General features: G+C 37.7%; 5 protein-coding genes across 10 annotated transcripts in view; 1 reads left to right on the top strand and 4 right to left on the bottom strand.

Annotated features, from left to right (window-relative positions):
* Pkn (serine/threonine-protein kinase N) overlaps nt 1-4,278 on the bottom strand; it is a 34,089-nt gene extending 29,811 nt beyond the window's left edge. Inside the window, exon 1 of one of the 4 annotated variants that reach the window (XM_011646507.2) lies at nt 3,797-4,278. In XM_011646507.2, coding sequence (XP_011644809.1) covers nt 3,797-3,820 — 24 coding nt within the window. In that variant the 5' untranslated portion in view covers nt 3,821-4,278. Of the gene's footprint in view, nt 1-25; nt 1,938-2,464; nt 3,508-3,796 lie in introns of those variants that run through there. The other 3 variants (XM_089076881.1, XM_011646506.3, XM_011646508.3) reach the window with 3 other exon arrangements.
* A 269-nt stretch (nt 4,279-4,547) lies between these two features.
* Nucleotides 4,548-8,064, bottom strand: Cog6 (conserved oligomeric Golgi complex subunit 6). 3 transcript variants are annotated; one of them, XM_011646510.3, is made up of 10 exons: nt 7,805-8,064; nt 7,608-7,724; nt 7,230-7,504; nt 7,007-7,151; nt 6,716-6,927; nt 6,410-6,633; nt 5,957-6,348; nt 5,511-5,672; nt 4,966-5,127; nt 4,548-4,901 (listed from the first exon to the last, which is right to left on the bottom strand). In XM_011646510.3, the coding sequence occupies exons 2-10, from the start codon at nt 7,683-7,685 to the stop codon at nt 4,668-4,670; spliced, it is 1,884 nt and encodes a 627-aa protein (XP_011644812.2). In that variant the 5' UTR covers nt 7,686-7,724; nt 7,805-8,064; the 3' UTR covers nt 4,548-4,667. The 3 variants fall into 3 exon arrangements, with proteins under 3 accessions (XP_011644812.2, XP_011644811.2, XP_011644813.2); XM_011646509.3 differs by lacking the exon at nt 7,805-8,064 and having other exon boundaries at nt 7,608-7,785; XM_011646511.3 differs by lacking the exons at nt 4,548-4,901; nt 7,805-8,064 and having other exon boundaries at nt 5,504-5,672; nt 7,608-7,785.
* Nucleotides 8,065-8,343: 279 nt separating this feature from the next.
* SelT (selenoprotein T) lies at nt 8,344-9,715 on the top strand. Its single transcript, XM_011646514.2, has 4 exons — nt 8,344-8,697; nt 8,916-9,045; nt 9,124-9,307; nt 9,371-9,715. Exons 1-4 carry the CDS (start codon nt 8,573-8,575, stop codon nt 9,499-9,501), a joined length of 570 nt encoding a protein of 189 aa, XP_011644816.1. The 5' UTR covers nt 8,344-8,572; the 3' UTR covers nt 9,502-9,715.
* On the bottom strand, nt 8,915-11,480 carry LOC105431970 (PITH domain-containing protein CG6153). The gene is made up of 6 exons (XM_011646512.2): nt 11,229-11,480; nt 10,702-10,888; nt 10,543-10,586; nt 10,404-10,478; nt 10,197-10,301; nt 8,915-10,084 (listed from the first exon to the last, which is right to left on the bottom strand). Exons 2-6 carry the CDS (start codon nt 10,870-10,872, stop codon nt 9,883-9,885), a joined length of 597 nt encoding a protein of 198 aa, XP_011644814.2. The 5' UTR covers nt 10,873-10,888; nt 11,229-11,480; the 3' UTR covers nt 8,915-9,882.
* A 547-nt stretch (nt 11,481-12,027) lies between these two features.
* EMC8-9 (ER membrane protein complex subunit 8/9) lies at nt 12,028-13,474 on the bottom strand. The gene is made up of 5 exons (XM_011646515.2): nt 13,205-13,474; nt 12,840-12,916; nt 12,688-12,757; nt 12,515-12,609; nt 12,028-12,391 (listed from the first exon to the last, which is right to left on the bottom strand). The coding sequence occupies exons 1-5, from the start codon at nt 13,406-13,408 to the stop codon at nt 12,220-12,222; spliced, it is 618 nt and encodes a 205-aa protein (XP_011644817.2). The 5' UTR covers nt 13,409-13,474; the 3' UTR covers nt 12,028-12,219.
* Nucleotides 13,475-18,774: the final 5,300 nt, after the last annotated feature.

Genomic DNA, 18,774 nt, shown 5'->3' with positions numbered 1-18,774 from the left:
CAGAAATTTTTCGCGAAAAACATACCACACACGGCGTCACGCAAGTCCGGAGGTATCTAAAGCTGGTCACTTTGGTCAATGGAACGCATTTACATATAATCGATCTCTTCTTCTTTTTCTTCACCCCGATAAACGACATCGTTACTTCGCGATATACAGTGCTTCGCACCAGGATGCGAGGAACACCCGAGATTGCTTTTTCTTCTACGCGTACACGCCTTGTCGTGCGGGACCGACGTCCGGCGGACGCAAACGTCCTAATAGCACGTCATTAAGACTCGCGCCGAGCAACAAACAAACGAACTTCCATTTGCGATTAATCACTGCTGAATCACTGTCACCGGCGCGATAATCTCCAGGGCTGCGACCGCGTCTCCGTCCAAGTAAACGTCAGCCACCTGTTGCGGCGAAAATCTACGATATCACGTCCTCGCGCCGCGTATTCTCCGCGATTCCGCACTGTCGCTGTTATATTTACGACGGTGTAACTGTAAAACTCGTCTGCACGCGCGAGGACGACAAGCTCCTCGAATTTGAAAAGTAGAACTGACCAAGAAGATAGACCCGACGCCGTTATCTCTTATCTCAGCCGATAACAGCGTTACTCAACTGTAAAGCGCAAACTTATCGTTTCCTTACGTTGCTAATACGAAGAAGGAAAGAAAGTGTCTAAAAAAAAAAAGTCAATCATTCGTCACTTATCAACGAAATATGCAATTCGATGTCATTCACACATATTCTTATATTTTTTTATATAATACGTCAATTTCCACATAGAAAAAAATTAATCTCAAATCAAAACATAATCTTTTTAAAAATTTTAGTCCTGACTTGATTGAATTCGTATTGATTGCTTTTGCTCAAGATTAAAATTTTCTATATGAAGATTATAATATTCTTGCTTATATATGAGAATATCTACCTTGATTTAACGGCAGAATTCATAGTCAGTTCTTAAGATCATTTTAAAATTACATTTCAATCGATAAGACAGTCATATAAGCTTACTTAAATCATCTCAAATCTAAGAACGGACTACCGGGCTAAGACTAATTTTTTTCTATATTATAAATCTCCGTACAGGTTTTTTATATTGCAACTAATCTATGTCAATTTTAATAAAGTCAATTCAATTCGAGGAAAGTATATATGAATCTGTATATTCCATATCACTATATTTTAATGTGATTGTGTGCACGTGGTGTATGGCATCACGAGAATCAAATGGCAATGAGATTGTCGAAATGGCATGTGTCTAACAATAAGACGTTAAAATTGCCGCGCGAAATTACGATGTTTCATTCACAATCCAATTGTGAGTTGCGCAAGTTCTCTTCATGCTAAGACACGAAGCGAATGAGCGAATGATAAAAACGAAACGTGGATAACCCCCTCTGGCCTTAGGATATTGGATGTATCGGAGATATTGGATATATCTGCATGTTAATTTCGTTTTCGCCGAGTGTGCGAAAACGTGTGCATGGTCGACATGCGTCGTCCTGACGCACGATCTATTTTCACGCATTCCGCCAATATTTGTGTCGTGCACGATAATCCTCGGGAGGTCAACAGACGTCGCGACGTCGCGGGAATTCTTTTCGCTGACGCTCGAGGCGAAACGTTTCGCATGAGGAGATCAAGGAAATGTGAAGGGCGCGAGATGGAGAATTGTTTTTTTGTCGATGCCCAAGTCTCTCGGGCGCGCGAACCGTCAAATTTAGAAAATTCAACATCCGCGGCAGCGTTTGATCAAACTATTGATCCGTGACTTAATCCATTACGATCGAAATCATAAATTTCAATTGAAAATGTAAGCGATTGTGAAATACGTGTATAAAATTAATCTGTTGGGTTTGTCAAAAAAGAATTTCACTAAAGTCAAAGCAAAATTGCTACTGCGAGTTTTAATATACTCTTCTTCTTAGACGCTTTTTTTTAATAACTTTGACTTCACTTATTTACTTTACCAATTTTATCACAAAGCCAGATAAGAGACAAACTTTCTGTTACTAGTTTAATGTTTTGTTTTACAGTAAAATTATAAAATGGATACGATTAATATTATTGAAATTATTGTTAAATATATTCTTCGTAATTCATTCGATATACTGATATTCTCTTTTCTGCAAAATTCGAAAAAGAAAACGGATATAAAAATCGACGATAATTCTCAAGATTTTGCCAGATTCTTTATCGAAAACATATAGAAAAAAATCCTAAATCAAGACAAATATTCTCATATATAAACAAAAATATTATAATCTTAAAAATTTTAGTTGATTAGATCTTAATTTGATTGAATTTATATTGATGCAAGTATTACTTCTGTTCAATTTAAATTAAAAATCTTGAAAATTATATCTTGCTTATATACATATATATAAAAATATCTATACTTGCATCAATACAAATTCAATCAAATCGACACTAATTTTTCTAAGAAGATTATAATATTCTTACTTACACATGAGAATATATAATCTTCATTGAAGACTAACTTTCTCTGTGTGTAACTCGCGATTATACACATCATTTTTTGGAGACAAAAACCAGTGTATTTTTTTCGCGTCGACTCCACGATTTCCCGACGATTATCCGGCGAATTCTAGGTTCGTAAGTTTCACTTGCTCACGAGCATCGGTGATCCACTTGTGAACAACAGCCAAACGCGTCTCTCGCGCCTCCTCGCAAGAGGAGCAGGTGTTACCGAGGAGGAACCGACCGGCGCGAAAAGTCAGTCGGGACCGGTTACACCGACGCCGATTAGCGCCGACCGGCCACCTTTTTGTCGTCATCGTCAGATAGGAGAATAACGATCGAGAAGTGAGTACCATCGACACCATCGAGTTGAGAAATCTCGAGCCTCGAGTAGATGTGCGAAAGTATTTGCTATGACATGATCGACATAAAATTCATTTTTTTTTTTTTTTTTTTTTCATATTTACAAAAAGCAAGCTCGACAAAATAGTCGATATAATAAAATTCATTTCTGAGACCTGATTTGTGCAAAATAATACCGATTGGACCAATCTCAATCAACATCACGATTAAATTTTTTCATTTACATGACAGATATATATCAGGAATATGTGATACAGGAAACGGCAGAGTAACCGTCAAACACAAAATCGGTTAAAATCGCAAGTAATAATTTTTTGACGTTGAACCCTCGTTCGTTAACCGAATTTCCTCTCCGGCATCTGAACGCCGCGCAGGTGGCAATGCAATCTCGAAGGGAACAGCGATGCGAAGAGTCGATTAACCCAGACGGTTGGTGGCGAAGGAACGGGGCTGGCCCGAGCAAGAAGTCGGATGTATATCAGGTGTGCGCGACCCGTCACGGTTGGTTTGCCGTCGACCGAGAGCTCGCTCCGCACGCTCATCACGCGAATCACGAAAACGGCGGCGGCCTCCGTCATCGATGGGAAAGCCCGCTACGCCCCGGAGTACAAGTGCATGTGCGTCGCGGACGGACGGACGGACGGACGGACGGACGGACGGACGGACGGATGGGTGGGCGAGCGAGCGAGCGAGCGAGCGAACGAACGAACGAACGAACGAACGAGCGGGCAAAAACGGCGGAAGGAGGTGGGAACGCGCGAGTCAAGGGACGGGACCCGCGATTCCGAGTCCCAGGAGAAAAACGCGATTATGGCGTCCGATTAACGCGCGAGAGACAACGCACGGGATAACCGCGCGGCGGGGACGTGGCGCACGTCGGGCACGCGTACCAGTTCGCAAAGAGAACGTGGATGGAGAGCGCGGTCCCCGAGTTACCTCGTTCGGCGAGACTCACCTGATAATAGCTCGATTCCGCCATCTTGCTCCCGCACACTTAATAACGCTCTCTTCCACTCACTCACTCACTACTGCCGCTTTCCATTCGTCCTTTGTGCGCGATGGGCCGCCGACGACGAGACGAGGTCCATGGCGCATTTAATATCGCGGGGTCTGGCGAATTATATCTCGCTGCGTGCGTCGCGTCGCGTCGGCGCCGTGCCTGCCGCCGTACGGCGCCGCATTTCACGTCGCCACCCTCTCCGTCGAGCGACACGCTCGGTGACTCGAACGCGTCGTCGGACAATCTCGCCCAGCGAGAACGGAATCGCGATCGACGATCGTGACGTGGAGATCACGCGGCTGTTCCGTGGCGATTGCTACCGATTAGTGGTGTAAAACCGCCGCCGTGCACAGCGAGTTTCGCGCACTACCACACAGGCGCGTATGAATGAAAGACGCCGCAGCGCTCGGGAACGAACGCGACCACATTCCACCACACCGGACTCACGACTGACTGAAAACGCCGGGCCAATCGTTGCGCGAGGCCCGTGCGCAGACTCTTCGCCGACGCGGTCCGCGCGGCCAATCAGCGCACGCCGTCGCCTGCGCTCGCGCGCCAATCGCGTGCACCGGCGGCACGGAATGCCAAATCCGATTACCTTCTCAGAATTTTAAACAAAGAAATCTTTTACGTAAATCCACCGTTAAATAAAGACGGATATATTGCAGGTAGATGAAGATGTTTAAAAAAAAAAATTGATTCCATGTTTACAAAGAATCTGGTATACTCGTTTTCACATATACTTCATTATCATTTAAATATATAATATGTACATGATATATATGTATATAGTATATAAAGTTTTATAGATATAGAAATCAATTGATTATTGAGAAATTAATGTTTGAAGAAGATCCTCGGGTGTTCTAGAAAAGAGACCGTTGGGATTTTGATATAAATTTTTCGGATCATGGCAAGCATCATACAATTGCCTATATATAGCTCCAATTACTTCGAACGATCGTTTCTGGGTAATCGTACGATGGTTGTTGCTTTGTAGCAAACTTATTTGTGGTAACAGCAGGACATCCGGCATCACTAGAAATGCCTCCAGTTTGTTCTGTAAAGAATCAATACATTAATGTCGACAGTCGTATATTATTTTATGCATCTGAATCACTTACGGTAAACTCTTTGACACTGAGGGCATCCATACCGGGTATGGACGAAAGTGGTCCTTGATCGCGTCCTTGCAAGATCGTATAAATTGAGCCAAGATTTAAATGCGCTACCAACGAACTAGCTTGCTCCGACGTAAGTGTATCGATTTGCGCATCTGATTGTGCCTATATTATTACAATCAATTACAATATTAAATAGTAAAAATTTACAAGTTGGTAGTGAACTTTATAATATATTGAAATGCTTACAAGGATAGAACTGATAGAGTAAGTCGAAAGAAATATAATTATATATAAAAATTATTTTGTTTTGCATGTCATTTTATCAATAATATGTTTTAAGAACAATGAGATATAAACTATAATACAGTAGAGAAACAAAGAACACAATTCTTTGTTAGATGTGTTTTCTGTCCAACATGCAAGCTCAGCTGTTTTTACAGTGATAAGCGTTTCAGATTGCTATAGTTACATTACAAATGAGTGACGAAGATCATTTTAATCTGTTATGTCTGACTCTAATTTGTATAGATAAACTAACCAATCACCTGTAACCTTTCTAATCTCTGATCCATATACTCATACAATGCCAATGTGGATTGTATTTGATGCATACAATTGAGAAGATAAACGGCCATATCCACAGTTGGCAATCTGGATGCTGTTTCATTAACTTCTTGAAGTAATGGATCAATGATACACGATACAATCTATTGATCATAATATGATATAAAATAAACGCAAAAAAAATAAGATATGTAGTTTGTATTTACAAAACATTAAAAAATAAAGATACATCAATAAACGAACAAATGTGATGATTTATTAAAATTAGATTTAATTATACAAGTTAATATAAACGAAGTTAATATCCATTTATATTAATTTCTTATACAATTAAATCTAATTTTAATAAACTGTTATCCTATTTGCTTGTTTATTTCTGTTTTTCTTTAATGTTTTTGCAAATAAATAACATATATTTTAAATATACCTGCAACATATCTTTCTCTCTGTCTTCAGCTATACTGGCGACAGACAATATTTCATTTAGAAGTGATAACAACCTGGAAACTGACGGAGCAGGAACTAGATCACTTCCAGGAGGTTCCGCGCGTTCTCCAAGAGCCATCCTCGTTTCTCTTTGCAGTCTGCTTAGAAAACTTTTTTCACTTGAAGCTAACAAATCTGATAGTGTCTGATCCAAAACACTATCGGGTATAACTTGTTCAGTAATAGCCCGATAAAATCTGATTAGAGTCGTGACCGAATATAATACTGTCGCTGGTGCCTCTGTAGATATAACATGTTCTATTCTAGATTTTAAAGGATGGCATAATCCTTCTGTGATGTTACTTAATGCCTGTTTCACTTGATCTGATACATCTGCAATAAATAAATCCCTGTACTTATACCGAATTTAAAATAAAAGAAGAAAATTTCTTACCTGTTTTATCACAGCCTTTCACTAAAGTTAATATGTTTTCTTTTTCTACAGGAATTACTTGATGCAGCCACGCGAGCATATCGCCGACGTATCGTTTAGGATCATTGGCATGCATTTCTATAGGATTAGGCATTCCACCAAAACCTTCTCCTAGAGTTAGTGCATCTATAAAGGATCCTACCAAGGCAGTTCTCCTAGCTGCACAGTATTCATCCAAAATATATCTAGCAATATTCAGTACATGATAATTAGCTTATGATAAGACAAGTTGAAAGAAGTAACGCTTGCACTCAAATGTTGTCTTACTTAAATAATACTGGTCTATCTTGTAGCTTGTTCATTGCCTTGATGAGTAATGGCGCCAAACGCTCATTTTCTATGTTTTTACACTGAGTCTGTGTCCAACGATATAATCTTTCAAGCGCAGATTCTTGCAGCAATGTCATTCTTTGCATGATATCTAGAGCCAATGTTTGATAACCAGACTGCATCAACACTCTACATTTACCATGAATATCCTGGATCCCGACAAAATAATTATTATGATATCTAAATAGAAGTAAGCACATTGAAGATAGGTAGCTTTTAATATATTACCTGCACTTTATTAACTACAGAGAAAAATTCTTCTGTTATTGGTGACTCTCTGGCAGATCCATGTAGAACAGTTAATTCAGATGGAGTCAATTGGAAATTTTTGATAAATGCACTTGCAACTTCTTGTTGCATGGATAATGTTTGACTGAGAATAAAAATAACTGATAAATTTTAGAAATTGCAATTGTATATGTTATATCATCATATATACAGATATATTTACCTTTCATTTTGAAGCTTCGCTGTCTGCTCAATCAGTTGCGATGTTTGAGCTTTTGTAACTTGCAAGCGATTAGTCATAGATTGCACAGCTGTATTCATTGCTAAAACATCCTGATAAACATCATCCAAAGAAGCCTTCACTTCTTTGAAAGCAGCCAGGAATTCTTCGTTTATCGCCAGACTCCTCCTCTCTATTTTACTACGTAGATTTCGACGGGAATTTAATGTGTTTTCGGTAAAAAATGTCGACAATTCCTTCAAAGCTTCCAAAGTGTCCTAAAATATATCACGCTCAAGATGGAATTATTCAATATTTGATTTTTTTACAACCGTCTGTAGAAGTTTCCGCGTGATCAACTTGTTTATTCGTAATGTATACCTTATCATGCTCCACCCTGGACTCCAGTAGTTTGTTAACTCTCCGCACTAAAGCGGAATTAATGTTTTTCTCGCTCATCGCGATTGAGGATTTTTAAGTTTACCAGTAGCATATAACCTACAAAAAAAATCCCAACAAAAACATGTCAGACGGTACACGTCATTTGAGGATCCGAAGAATAGATAAGTCGAGATTACTTTACGATGAATTTCGGAACGCTGCCGATATTGAATATTGCAGTTTACCGCAATCCATCAATAATTTCGATAATCGAGATTATAGAATGACAGGACGCCCGGAGTAGACATTAAGTATTGCGTGCTACGTGACACAAAAATACTTTGATAATCAAAGTACGTTGAGAACTTCGTCTATTCGGGATCCAAGTGCATTTCAATGATAGGCAAAAAATATTCAAGTCTTTCCGGAGCCAATGTTATCCAGCGGATATCGGGATTCGGAAACATCGATATCGGAATTTAGAACATCGATATCGTCAATGTGGAAAACAAACGATGACAGCCATTCCGATGGTTTTCCGAACGCACAACCAATGACATTTCACCACCCGCTGTATCGGCGAGCGAGGCGGAGCATGCGTATAAGTAACCTGTCGAAAAATGAAATGAGAACGCTCAATTCATATTATTATTGATGACAGTAACGATCTGTTTTTCAACATCGTTGAATTTGATAGCATCAATTACGTTAATAGCTTTTCATAATAACAGTTGAAAGTTTTCGATTAGTCACGATTGGTTTCCATATACGATTCATACAAAACATACACATACACACATATACACTCGCATCGTACCATATGAGAAAGAGAGAGAAAGAAAAGAGAAGGAGAATTACTCCAGGTTGATAGGCACCATGCAGTAAGCGGTAATTCGATGCGTTTAGTTGCATTTGACTGTCGTGTGGATGTGTGAGGTTATTTTCTTCAATGAATTAGAGTAATTATGGGCTGGCTAATACGGTGTACCCTCGCGGTGTTGTTGGTGCACAGCATACAAGCGAACAGCGATGAAGCGCCGTTAACCAAACTCGGCGCAAAAACCGGACCGACTCTAAGATTCTTTTATTGGTAAGAATAACGATCCGCTTGTTAATTTTCACGGAAGATGGTCGCATTCTATAAGATAATGAACGCTTAACGATCGGTTTTAAATTACACGCGCGCTTAAACAAGATGCTTGTTAGATGTCTCAATGTCGTATCCAAAGACATTATTAAACTTATTTGGATTCTCAACATTGAGCATGAAGTTATTAAATGAAACACAAATTTATTGTTTTCTGTTAGCTATTCGTGTGGTTATAAAAAAGCCTTCGAGCAATATGTAAGTATTCTTAAACAAAAATATCCAGAACTTCACGTGGAGGGCGAGAACTTCAACCCGCCTGGTTATAATATGTTAATTGCAAAAGTATTGGTAATGAACTTCATTTATTATTTCTGTATAGTTTATATGTTCCTGTTATGTCTCATTAACAGGTAAATTTGCATTTAGGGAACGTTAAAAATATTAATAATTGTTTTAATTGTAAGCGGAGTTGACTTTGGTCTGCCTTTAACATCGATATGGCAGTGGTGTATAAATAATCGTTTTTACTCTTGTATACTGATTTTCCTGATTGGTAATGCCATAGAAAGTCAACTGATATCGTCGGGTGCTTTTGAAATACATTTCAATGGTAAATACATTTGAGTTACTATAAGTATCATGTGAATTCTTTGTATTTATTGTAATGTTTCAGATGTTCCTGTTTGGTCAAAGCTTGAAACTGGCAGGATACCACAACCATTGGAATTATTTCAAATAATTGACTTTCATTTAGATATGCAATTTTCAGAAATGGATGTAGGAAAGATCAAATTCCAGACATAAAACATAATGTTATTTCATACTTTGAAAATCAATAAATTTAAACTGTATACCATGCCAGGAAGTTTGCTAATGTGATGAAAATATGTACAATATATTTGTTAAGTATGTAAGGTCTTTAATGTGTACATCTTATCATAGAACATGATTCCAATAAGACTACAAACATATAAGTGTAATTGAAATAAAACTGTTACCAGAATTTCTTATTACAAAATTTTTTTTATTAAGAAATGTCCTCTAGTTATGTATCTCATGTAAATTTCCATAATAGAATATATTATTATATAAATAATATAATAGAATATATACATTACAAAAACATTCTCACTCGTTTTCTTTTCAAAATAAAAATTTCAGATTTTAATTCAAATTTAATTCAAATTATTTAATCACTCTGCTTATCTCATTGAAATCTGTTGAATGATCACTAATGAGCGGACGTGCTTCGTATGTACAAATAGTCACACCATGTTTGTGAGATGGCGTCCATTCTCCTTTGAGGCCGATGTAATAAATTTCAATTTGTTCCGTGTTACCAGTGAAATAAAGGCTTAAATGCTGTACCGATGAAAACTTGACTGGTCTAAAATATTTATATACACTTAATTCTTATACAGATTTTTAATATCTCATCCAAGCACAGTTTATATATAGCTATAAAAATTCTCAAATTTTATAAATATGAGAAAAAGTACCTTAGAGGATATTCATGGACCCCATGTAAATCTATAATCAACTCATGTTCCTGATCTGGACTAATATCTACTTGATCAAATAGCATGTGTGGCCGATTTTTATATCTATTAATATACATTAGTTTATTGAAATATTACGTTCTTTTTTACCTTTCAAATGTTAAATATAATTTTCTTTATTTTTGAAAAAACCTTGAAGATACTTACAGTTTAACTGATGTAGGTGAACATTCTTCGTTTCCAATTACAATAAGGCCTTTTAATTTTACATCACCCGTAAAACTATAAAAAATTAGAATGTGTGTGTGCGTTGTGTATGTTTTAAAAATTATATCAGAATACTTACGGTATGTTAAACAGAAGTTCAGCATCGATATCACTTTTGACATACTAAAATAAAATAAGATAAAATAAGATAAAATAAGATCAAAACAAGAATGGAAGATTTCATAAGAATATTTAATATCTAGAAATATTTGATCTAGAAAGTAATTATATAGCTTACATCTGATCTATTTAATCTTTCTTCCCATGTTTTGAAGACTTTGGAACCACTGCCTTCCTCATGCTCATTTAGGCATTCTATTCTATCTTTATCTATCTTTTCATATAAATTATAACCAATTCCTAATTCTGTTGTATCATGTGTATTACCACAATTACATCGATGCCCCATTATCCATATATGAATCCTATGAATAACAAAATATAAAGATGAATATAAAGATATAATTGCATATAAAGCATAAAAAAACTTTTTAAACAAAAGCTCAAATTCATTAAGTTAATAAATTGTATATATATATATATATATATGATAATCGTAAATAACTACTACTATAATACTATTATGTAACAGCTGTAATTCTTGATACAAAATTATCATTCATATACATTGTGCAAATCAAAACAAATTTTTTTATTGTTCTGCTAAAAAATATATGATATAATTTACTTCTATTTTCTAATATGATATTTAGAATATTGTCATTTACAAGGAAATGACTATCTACATTTAAAATATTCACGTACCTTGATTTATTTAGAAATGATGTTATCAAGCTGAGGTTAAGTTTTTGTTACGAAGATCGTCTTAATAATCGTGATGATTGCAAAAAAATAATATTATATGCACAGATAATAGATCTTCCTTTACAAGTCTAAAATTAAATTAATATAAAGAAATATGGAATTTAACTGTCCTGAAGAACTATTTACATTGAAGCTCCCTTTCCTTTGAGCTCCCTACTTAACCAGTCGGTAAACAAAGCTTTTGTCGTAGAACTGAAAATCGATACATCTATAATATTCTCATTTCAGATTTTCACAATATGAGTTCCCATTATTTTCTTATTCATTTAATTGTTATCGTTTTATCATTTGTACAATTTTTAAAATTTTTAAAATTTATATCTCTGGATTTCTTTGAAAATATTTATGAATATATAACATATTAAAATATACAAATATATAAAATATGTAAAAGGGCTAAGATGAGAGAAAAATTGAGAACCGCACGATAATCATAATAAATAAATTATACTTTAGTATTTAATTAATAATAAAATATTTGTAATTAAAATATACTTTATATATAAATTGCACACGAAATTATCGCATGGCACTTCTTTCTATTAGTCTTTTCACATTTTAATATTAAGAATAATTAATTTTATATTTAAAATAGACTAACTTTTATTTCAAAGATAATCACGTCTCAGTTTAAGTTTGATGTCAAACAAAAATATTAAATTTATAAAATTGAAAAGAATGTTTATGCAAGATAAAAAGTGGAGACCATAGAATGATAGGTAAAAGCAAAGATCAGAGATTTAAAAACAGGTGATATTCATTTATAAATTCTATAGCATATGTACATTTGTTACTTTGCATATAGTGAATGAAATATATAGATAGAGTGCAACATAACATATAAATAAAACAATCTTTGTATGATCTATGTGTGTGTGTGTGTTTGTGGAATGCAATGTTATCTTGTGTTTGTGGATTGCAGTGTTATCTTTTATGTGTGTTTATCGACAGCCTCGTCGATTATTTTATTTAATTTCTGATTTTGCCAGTCAAGTGCGATGTTATCCAAGTGGTTGTCAAAATCAACCAGATTCCTATATTCTTCCGCCTTCAGTAACGAATACATCGCATCTGTGTGTGCAATGTCCTCCTCATAAATTATACTGCAACACAAAAGTTTAATATTTATGTGAAAGAACTTTGATTAAATTTTTTATTGGTATATTTTTTATTGGTAAATTTTTTATTGGTAATAATTTCTCTCAATTTCAAAAATATATAATTACTTTGTCTTATCCTTTGGTTTCCATTTTCCCTCTATAAATTGTGAAATTCTCAATGGACTCGATCCCATACCTAGAGTTACTTCTCGATTATCCACCTGATAATAATAAAAATCAATAAAAATTGTAAAAATTGATATAAAATATTTCAATGTATCAAACTAATACCAACATACCACTACAAGCAGCGCATTATTAAAGGTCTCTGCAATTTTATCTGCTATTCTGTGCGCTGGTCTGTCTGTACTAAATGAAATACATAGAAATGAATCAGTATAAAATGGAAGGAAAAAGACATTAATAATGTTAAAGAAAAATATTAAAGTACCTTAAATCATTTATATTTTCATTGGCCAGGTAATAACCTGTTAGTATAAGGCCTTTGCTTGCAGCTAACTGGTCCACCTGTTTCAATATATAACTAGTGTAACAGGATGCCATAAAATAGTACAATTACTACAATTATTCTAACATGCCAAACGAAAAATTTCGCAATGAAAGAAGAAATGCCTAATCATTCACTATGCTGTTTCGTTTTTGTGATATAGGTTAGGATATTGACATGTCCACGTCACACATTGATTCTCGCACATGTCAAAGCACATGCTTGAGGAGACACGACAGTAGGCGCGATTTCACGAAATATTCCACCAGAAATATCCGCGGCAATAAATGCCAGTCAAATATATTTACCAAAGTAAGCGCTATTTCCGCCATTGGGGAAACGTGTAGGCATATATGGAATAAAGGTATCGCATCCTCGATGTACAGATCCGACTTGCCGTCCTTGCTCTTTTGTTTGCCGAGCAGCAGGCCATTTATTGCACAATGCGGGTATTTGGCTGCGTGTAAAATAATTTTACAGTACGCACGGGGTGAAAAGAAAACATTCGTCATCGTCAAGGGTACACTGTAAACGTAAGCAGACGCGAGGAGACCGAAGTGAGTCAGTGTCGCCAACAGAGTTTACGATTGTCAGGACGGCGAACCTGAAATCCTATCTCCCTATATAACAGATTTGGCGCACGCATTGCAAAAAGAAGTTTTTAGACGTTCCCGATCCTTTTTATAAAAAAAAGCTCCCAAACATGTTTTGAAAAGATTGAAATAATTTTTTTAAGAAACGACGTATTATGTATTTAATGTAACTAAATGAATTATTATGAATATCAACATGTTTGCAATTGTTATATATAAATATATTTTGATTATTATAAATTATTTATTATTATTATTATTAATTTACGGCAAACGTTTGGACATGCAAACACTGTTGTGTATTTAAAAAATTCGAAATTAGTTACACAAGTCATTTTTTAACAGACGAATATTGATTTGATATTTGTTTAAGAGTGGAATATAGCTCGTGGCTTTCATTCGTTTTTTCTCGAAAAATGCTTTCAATTTCGTGAATGAGGCTGAAGTGAGAAAACAACTCACGAAAAAGCGTTAAGCGTCGTGTCGGCCGACAATCGACGTTACTCGAGATAACGAGATTATATCCTGCGGTCTGGTAAACGGTTTTGAAAAAGATTACGAGGGACGACGCGTCGGCGTCGGCGTCGGCGTCGTTCTCGCGAGCGTCCTCGTGATTGCCAGTCATCGCCGTGCAGCGCGGCCAGGGCGCGTGGTTCCTCGCTCATTGTGATTTTAATAAGCCTTATGCAAATTACAAATGAAATTGTCAGAGGCAGGCCCGAGGTCCATTCTTCGTCGCTGATAGGAACAATTAGAGGAGCTTTGTCCGGCGACCGAGCGTTGTCCGGTCGGCCGGCAACTTGAGTTCGAACGGGCGAGAGAGAGAGAGAGAGAGAGAGAGAGAGAGAGAGAGAGAGAGAGAGAGAGAGAGAGAGAAGAGAGAGCAAGCGAGAGGAGAGAGGACCACCCGCCAATCCCTGATGCTTGTATCCGCTCCCCGGAACATTCACTTCCGACTCTCGGAATCGCGCCCCGCCGTGTGCCCCATTGTACGCTTCGTTTCTCGCGATACTCACGAATCGTCGATACAATTAACGCACATCGCTCTTGTCAGGCATAGCCTACGAACGTTCGTAGTCATCATTTCTTGTTCTTAGCTAGCTTAGAAGATCAGCGTCAGCGTTGATTATAAAAGTGAAAAAAATAATCGGTAATACGCGAAACAATGTTGGAGAATCTTCTTTCTTCACTTTTAATTACAAAAGAAATCTTTGATACTTTTTTACGAGGTCGTGATCTGGATCAAAATCGCTATTAAAGCTCGACATTAGAGATAGATTTGCGACGAAGGAAATGAGAGCGAGAGATGCCCGCTGTTATCCGCGAGGAACGAATTCGTTACGCGACGGTTGGCTAGATTTCGCGAGAGGGAAGACGTCAGAACCGCGGCGCGGAATTGTTTTCTGCCGCGGAAATCTGAAAAGGGAGACAGAGGAAGTGAGGGAAAGATACACGTCTTCCGGAACGCGCGGGGGCCCAGGAGAAATGCGCCAATGGCGGGAGGGAGGGGGGGGGAGGAGAAAGGACGAGGGCAGGTTGGAAATCGAACGGAATCTGGAGGCTGGAGGTCGGTGGTTCGGGGGCGGAGATAAGTTTTTACGGTAGGGTTACTAACTTACGGACTCGGCATTGTCGAGTTCCCGCCGACGGGAGGACAATGCGCCTTCGGAACACAATGCTTCACTCTGGAAATCTGAAAGCAGTCTTGACTACCAACCTGCAACCCACCCATACCGGCTCTCTATGTGCCCTCCCCCCTATCCTCCCTCGATTCCCCCCATCTGCGTCTCCCAATACTCGTTCTTTCGACACATATCCATCCCTCCCCGATCGCCGACCGTACCATCGCTCCTGATCTTCGTCGTTACTCTCTCATTCTTTTGCCCTTACTCTGCCTTTCCTCCGCAGAGGAAAACCCCCCCTTTCGCAGCTTCCTTGATTTTTTGTGAGTGACGATCCTCAAGCACACGTAAATCTGTGAATTTAACGGATGCATGTTTTCGAAACGTACATACAACTCAAAAGAGACGGTAAGGAAACACAGGTTGAAATTTTTGTTTCAAAGATCACGTCGCATTTTTGTCCTCCAATCACGATATCTCTGGCGGTGCATTTCATTCTATATGAATTCCTACTTTCACAAGCGCACACATACGCATTCTACTTATTGTAATATAAAATATAAAAGGTGAGGAAACAACGGTGGCGAAACACGGTAGCGCAGGAGGAGACTAAAAACGAAGGAAGAAAGGCGGACATACGAGCGTATTTCAATCGCTCTTAGCTTTTCTCTTTAGGCGGGCTTCGCCGTTTCTTTGCCCCACAAAAGCCACATTGTTTCGCTCACCGCTCTTCTGCGATGGGACGCAGACTGAAACGCTTCTCCTCTCGCGAGAGACGGCAGATAGTGTCGGCAATCAGACACGAAATGTAGATGCAACTGATGCATATGCAGAAACATTTGTCGCCACGCAATTCTTCCTCCTTGCTCATATTTCGTTGCTCGTTTTTTAATTCATATCTTTGATACTGTTTACATGTTCATAAATGTGCCGTAATAGTTTCGAATACGTTCAATGAATAAATCATGAACGAGGCATTCCGAAATTTGAAAAGAATTCAACTAAAATTAGTTTTAATTTATTATTAATTTAATTTTTGTTCTATGTGTGCGCGTAAAAGCTTCAAATATTGATTAAAGTTAAATAACCTTTTATCGTTATTGTACAATATTTTTTTTTATAATTTTTCCAATTTAACAATCACTTTTGAAAATAATAAAAATTTCAATATAGATTAATCTACTTCTAAATTTTTTATGTGTGTATACGCGTGTATATCAACATTGTAATAAATAATCATCTTTCTCAACACTAAACTTATAATAATGCGTTGCTAATTCATAAGATATATTTTAATTTCTTTTAATGTCTATCTCGACGGTTGTATTAGATCTCCCACAGAAATGCTCATCACTTTCCCTCAAAAGGTTTTCTTCTCAGAGAGAACGCGTCCCTCTTTTTCTCCCATCCCTCCCCGCCACCCCTTTTCGCTCTCTTTCTGTCTTTCTTTCTATCTGCTCCTTCTTTTTTGCGATGTCGCTCGCCCCTTCTCTTTCTTAACTCTTTCATCCCCTTCATCTACCGCCGTTCTCCTCGCGACAACATTCTTTTCAGTATTCACTGTGCAGTTTCTTGTACCGATACTTCCTTCTTTCATCGTCGCGTTATTCAAGCTTTTGATGCCGTGGCGACAAAGCTCTTTACTTCTTTCCGCGAACGAATGAAAGCAAGGAACGGTGGCGATATATATGTAGTATGTATATATGTATAGTACACACACATACACACACACACACACACACACACACACACACACACACAGACAGTATATACATCCATTTATTGTATATAAATATACATATATATAAATTGTCTCGAATAGCGTGTACGTTTACGATCGTGATAACGCAATAGAAAAAAAAAACAAAAGTTCGATATTAAAATTTTACCTACTTTAAATATTTGAAATTTCTTTTCATATATCTTAACGTTCCTTTAGTCCAGTGCTCGGAATTAGTTACCCTTTTCGGTCTGATTTCGAGGGTGACGCCTACAGTTTCCCCACTCGAGACTTGACGGCCGAGCCGCCGAGACGACCTGGTGCTTCAGGAACGTTTTACGTATTAAAAATGCATACAATTCGGATGGATTTTTAATATAAGACGGCGGCTCGACCGTCAAGTCTTGAGCGGTAGCGGGGGAACTATAGGCGTCACCTCGAAATCAGGCCGAAAAGGGCAACTAATTCCGAGTACTGCCTTATTAATTATGTAAGGCGGAAAAGAATTTGAGGAAGACAAGCGTAGTTGCATACCGATCCTACCAATTTTATATCTTGCATGCAGTTTTTACTGCTAAATAAAGTTGAAATTAATAATAGATGAATCAATTAATAATAGATGAATCAATAATTTGAGAATGAACAATTAATTTAAATACAAGCGAGTAACATAGAAGAAACACGATCGCGAAATTTTTGACTATTGATCCATGGATCTATTTATTAATATTCGTACATCAAGATTTGTCTGAGTCATACTATTAATTAAATTTAGTGCCATTTATAAGATGATTATAAGGGTCCGAGTAAACGCGATAAATTTCTTCCGCTCGTCCAAAGGTCACGAATTACCCTTCGTTAAAAGGATCAGGTTCTTCCCAAAGGAATAATGACGTTAAAAGAAATCGTCCAATCGAGTATGAGGAACTGTTTCATCATAGTAAGCGAATATTATCATAGATTCAATATAGCGATTGGAGATTGTTCTAATTTTGTAACGATACGCCACAATGCATACTCCAAATTTTCTTCCTTTAATGGGATAATTTGCAAGTTTTGCAGGGTTTAACGTTATTAATTATTACCGAGAAGATACTTGTCGTCCATTTCCACAATTTTCGAAACGAAAAACTAATTAAAGGTGTCCAGCGTACGAATTATGCTCCATGAGGAGAAATGTTTCCCATTTAAAGGGCTTAATGGACGATGGTGACTAATTCGCAAGTGAAGATGCCGCGACAGGGGCAACGGCACGACGCCGCACGCGATATCGGAATACCAGTTCGAGAATGACGGATAATGCGGGGGGGGGGAGGGGTCGCGGAGGGGAGGGAGCGGGAAGTGGCAGAAGGAGCGGCGGGGCGAAAGGGAGCGGCGGATTGGTGGCAAAGGGTGAAGCGGAGAATACAGTGGTGTCCCTGTCCACGAGCAACTCGCTCTATTCGCCCGTTCGTTCGCTCGCTCGCTCGCTCGCTCGCTCGCTCGCTCGCCAGCAGCATCATCATAAGACCTCTTTGTCCTCCGGCAATTTCAGCGGCATTGTCACCGTCAACAATGTCCACTTGACATTCTCCTTCTCACTCCCACATATTGTTAGCCCACCCCACCGTTCTCTCTTTCAATCATAAAGCTCATCGTAGACGGACCCGTTCACGTGGTAGCTCCGCTTTGCCCGCAGATCCACCTTAACCGCCATCCGTTTTGTTATCCAGATGCGCGATGATTAAAAGCGCCTGAGGGCTTGAGGTCATCGGGTCCTTTGACTCGACTTGCCTTCTATTATAAGTGTCGATCTCTCGTCGTTTCTCTCTTTTACAAATGAGTCGTTCAATTAATAATGTCGTATATAACGCAACTGCTTCTGATTATTTCAGCGAAATTATCAGAATTTAATTTCGTGTAATTTAATCTTTTGTGGTTAATATATTATTTGATGTTTTTCG

The sequence above is a fragment of the Pogonomyrmex barbatus genome, unplaced genomic scaffold (assembly GCF_055798465.1).
Source record: "Pogonomyrmex barbatus isolate J1 unplaced genomic scaffold, ASM5579846v1 scaffold2, whole genome shotgun sequence".
Taxonomy (NCBI): domain Eukaryota; kingdom Metazoa; phylum Arthropoda; class Insecta; order Hymenoptera; family Formicidae; genus Pogonomyrmex; species Pogonomyrmex barbatus.
This window is presented reverse-complemented; position numbering and strand designations above follow the sequence as displayed.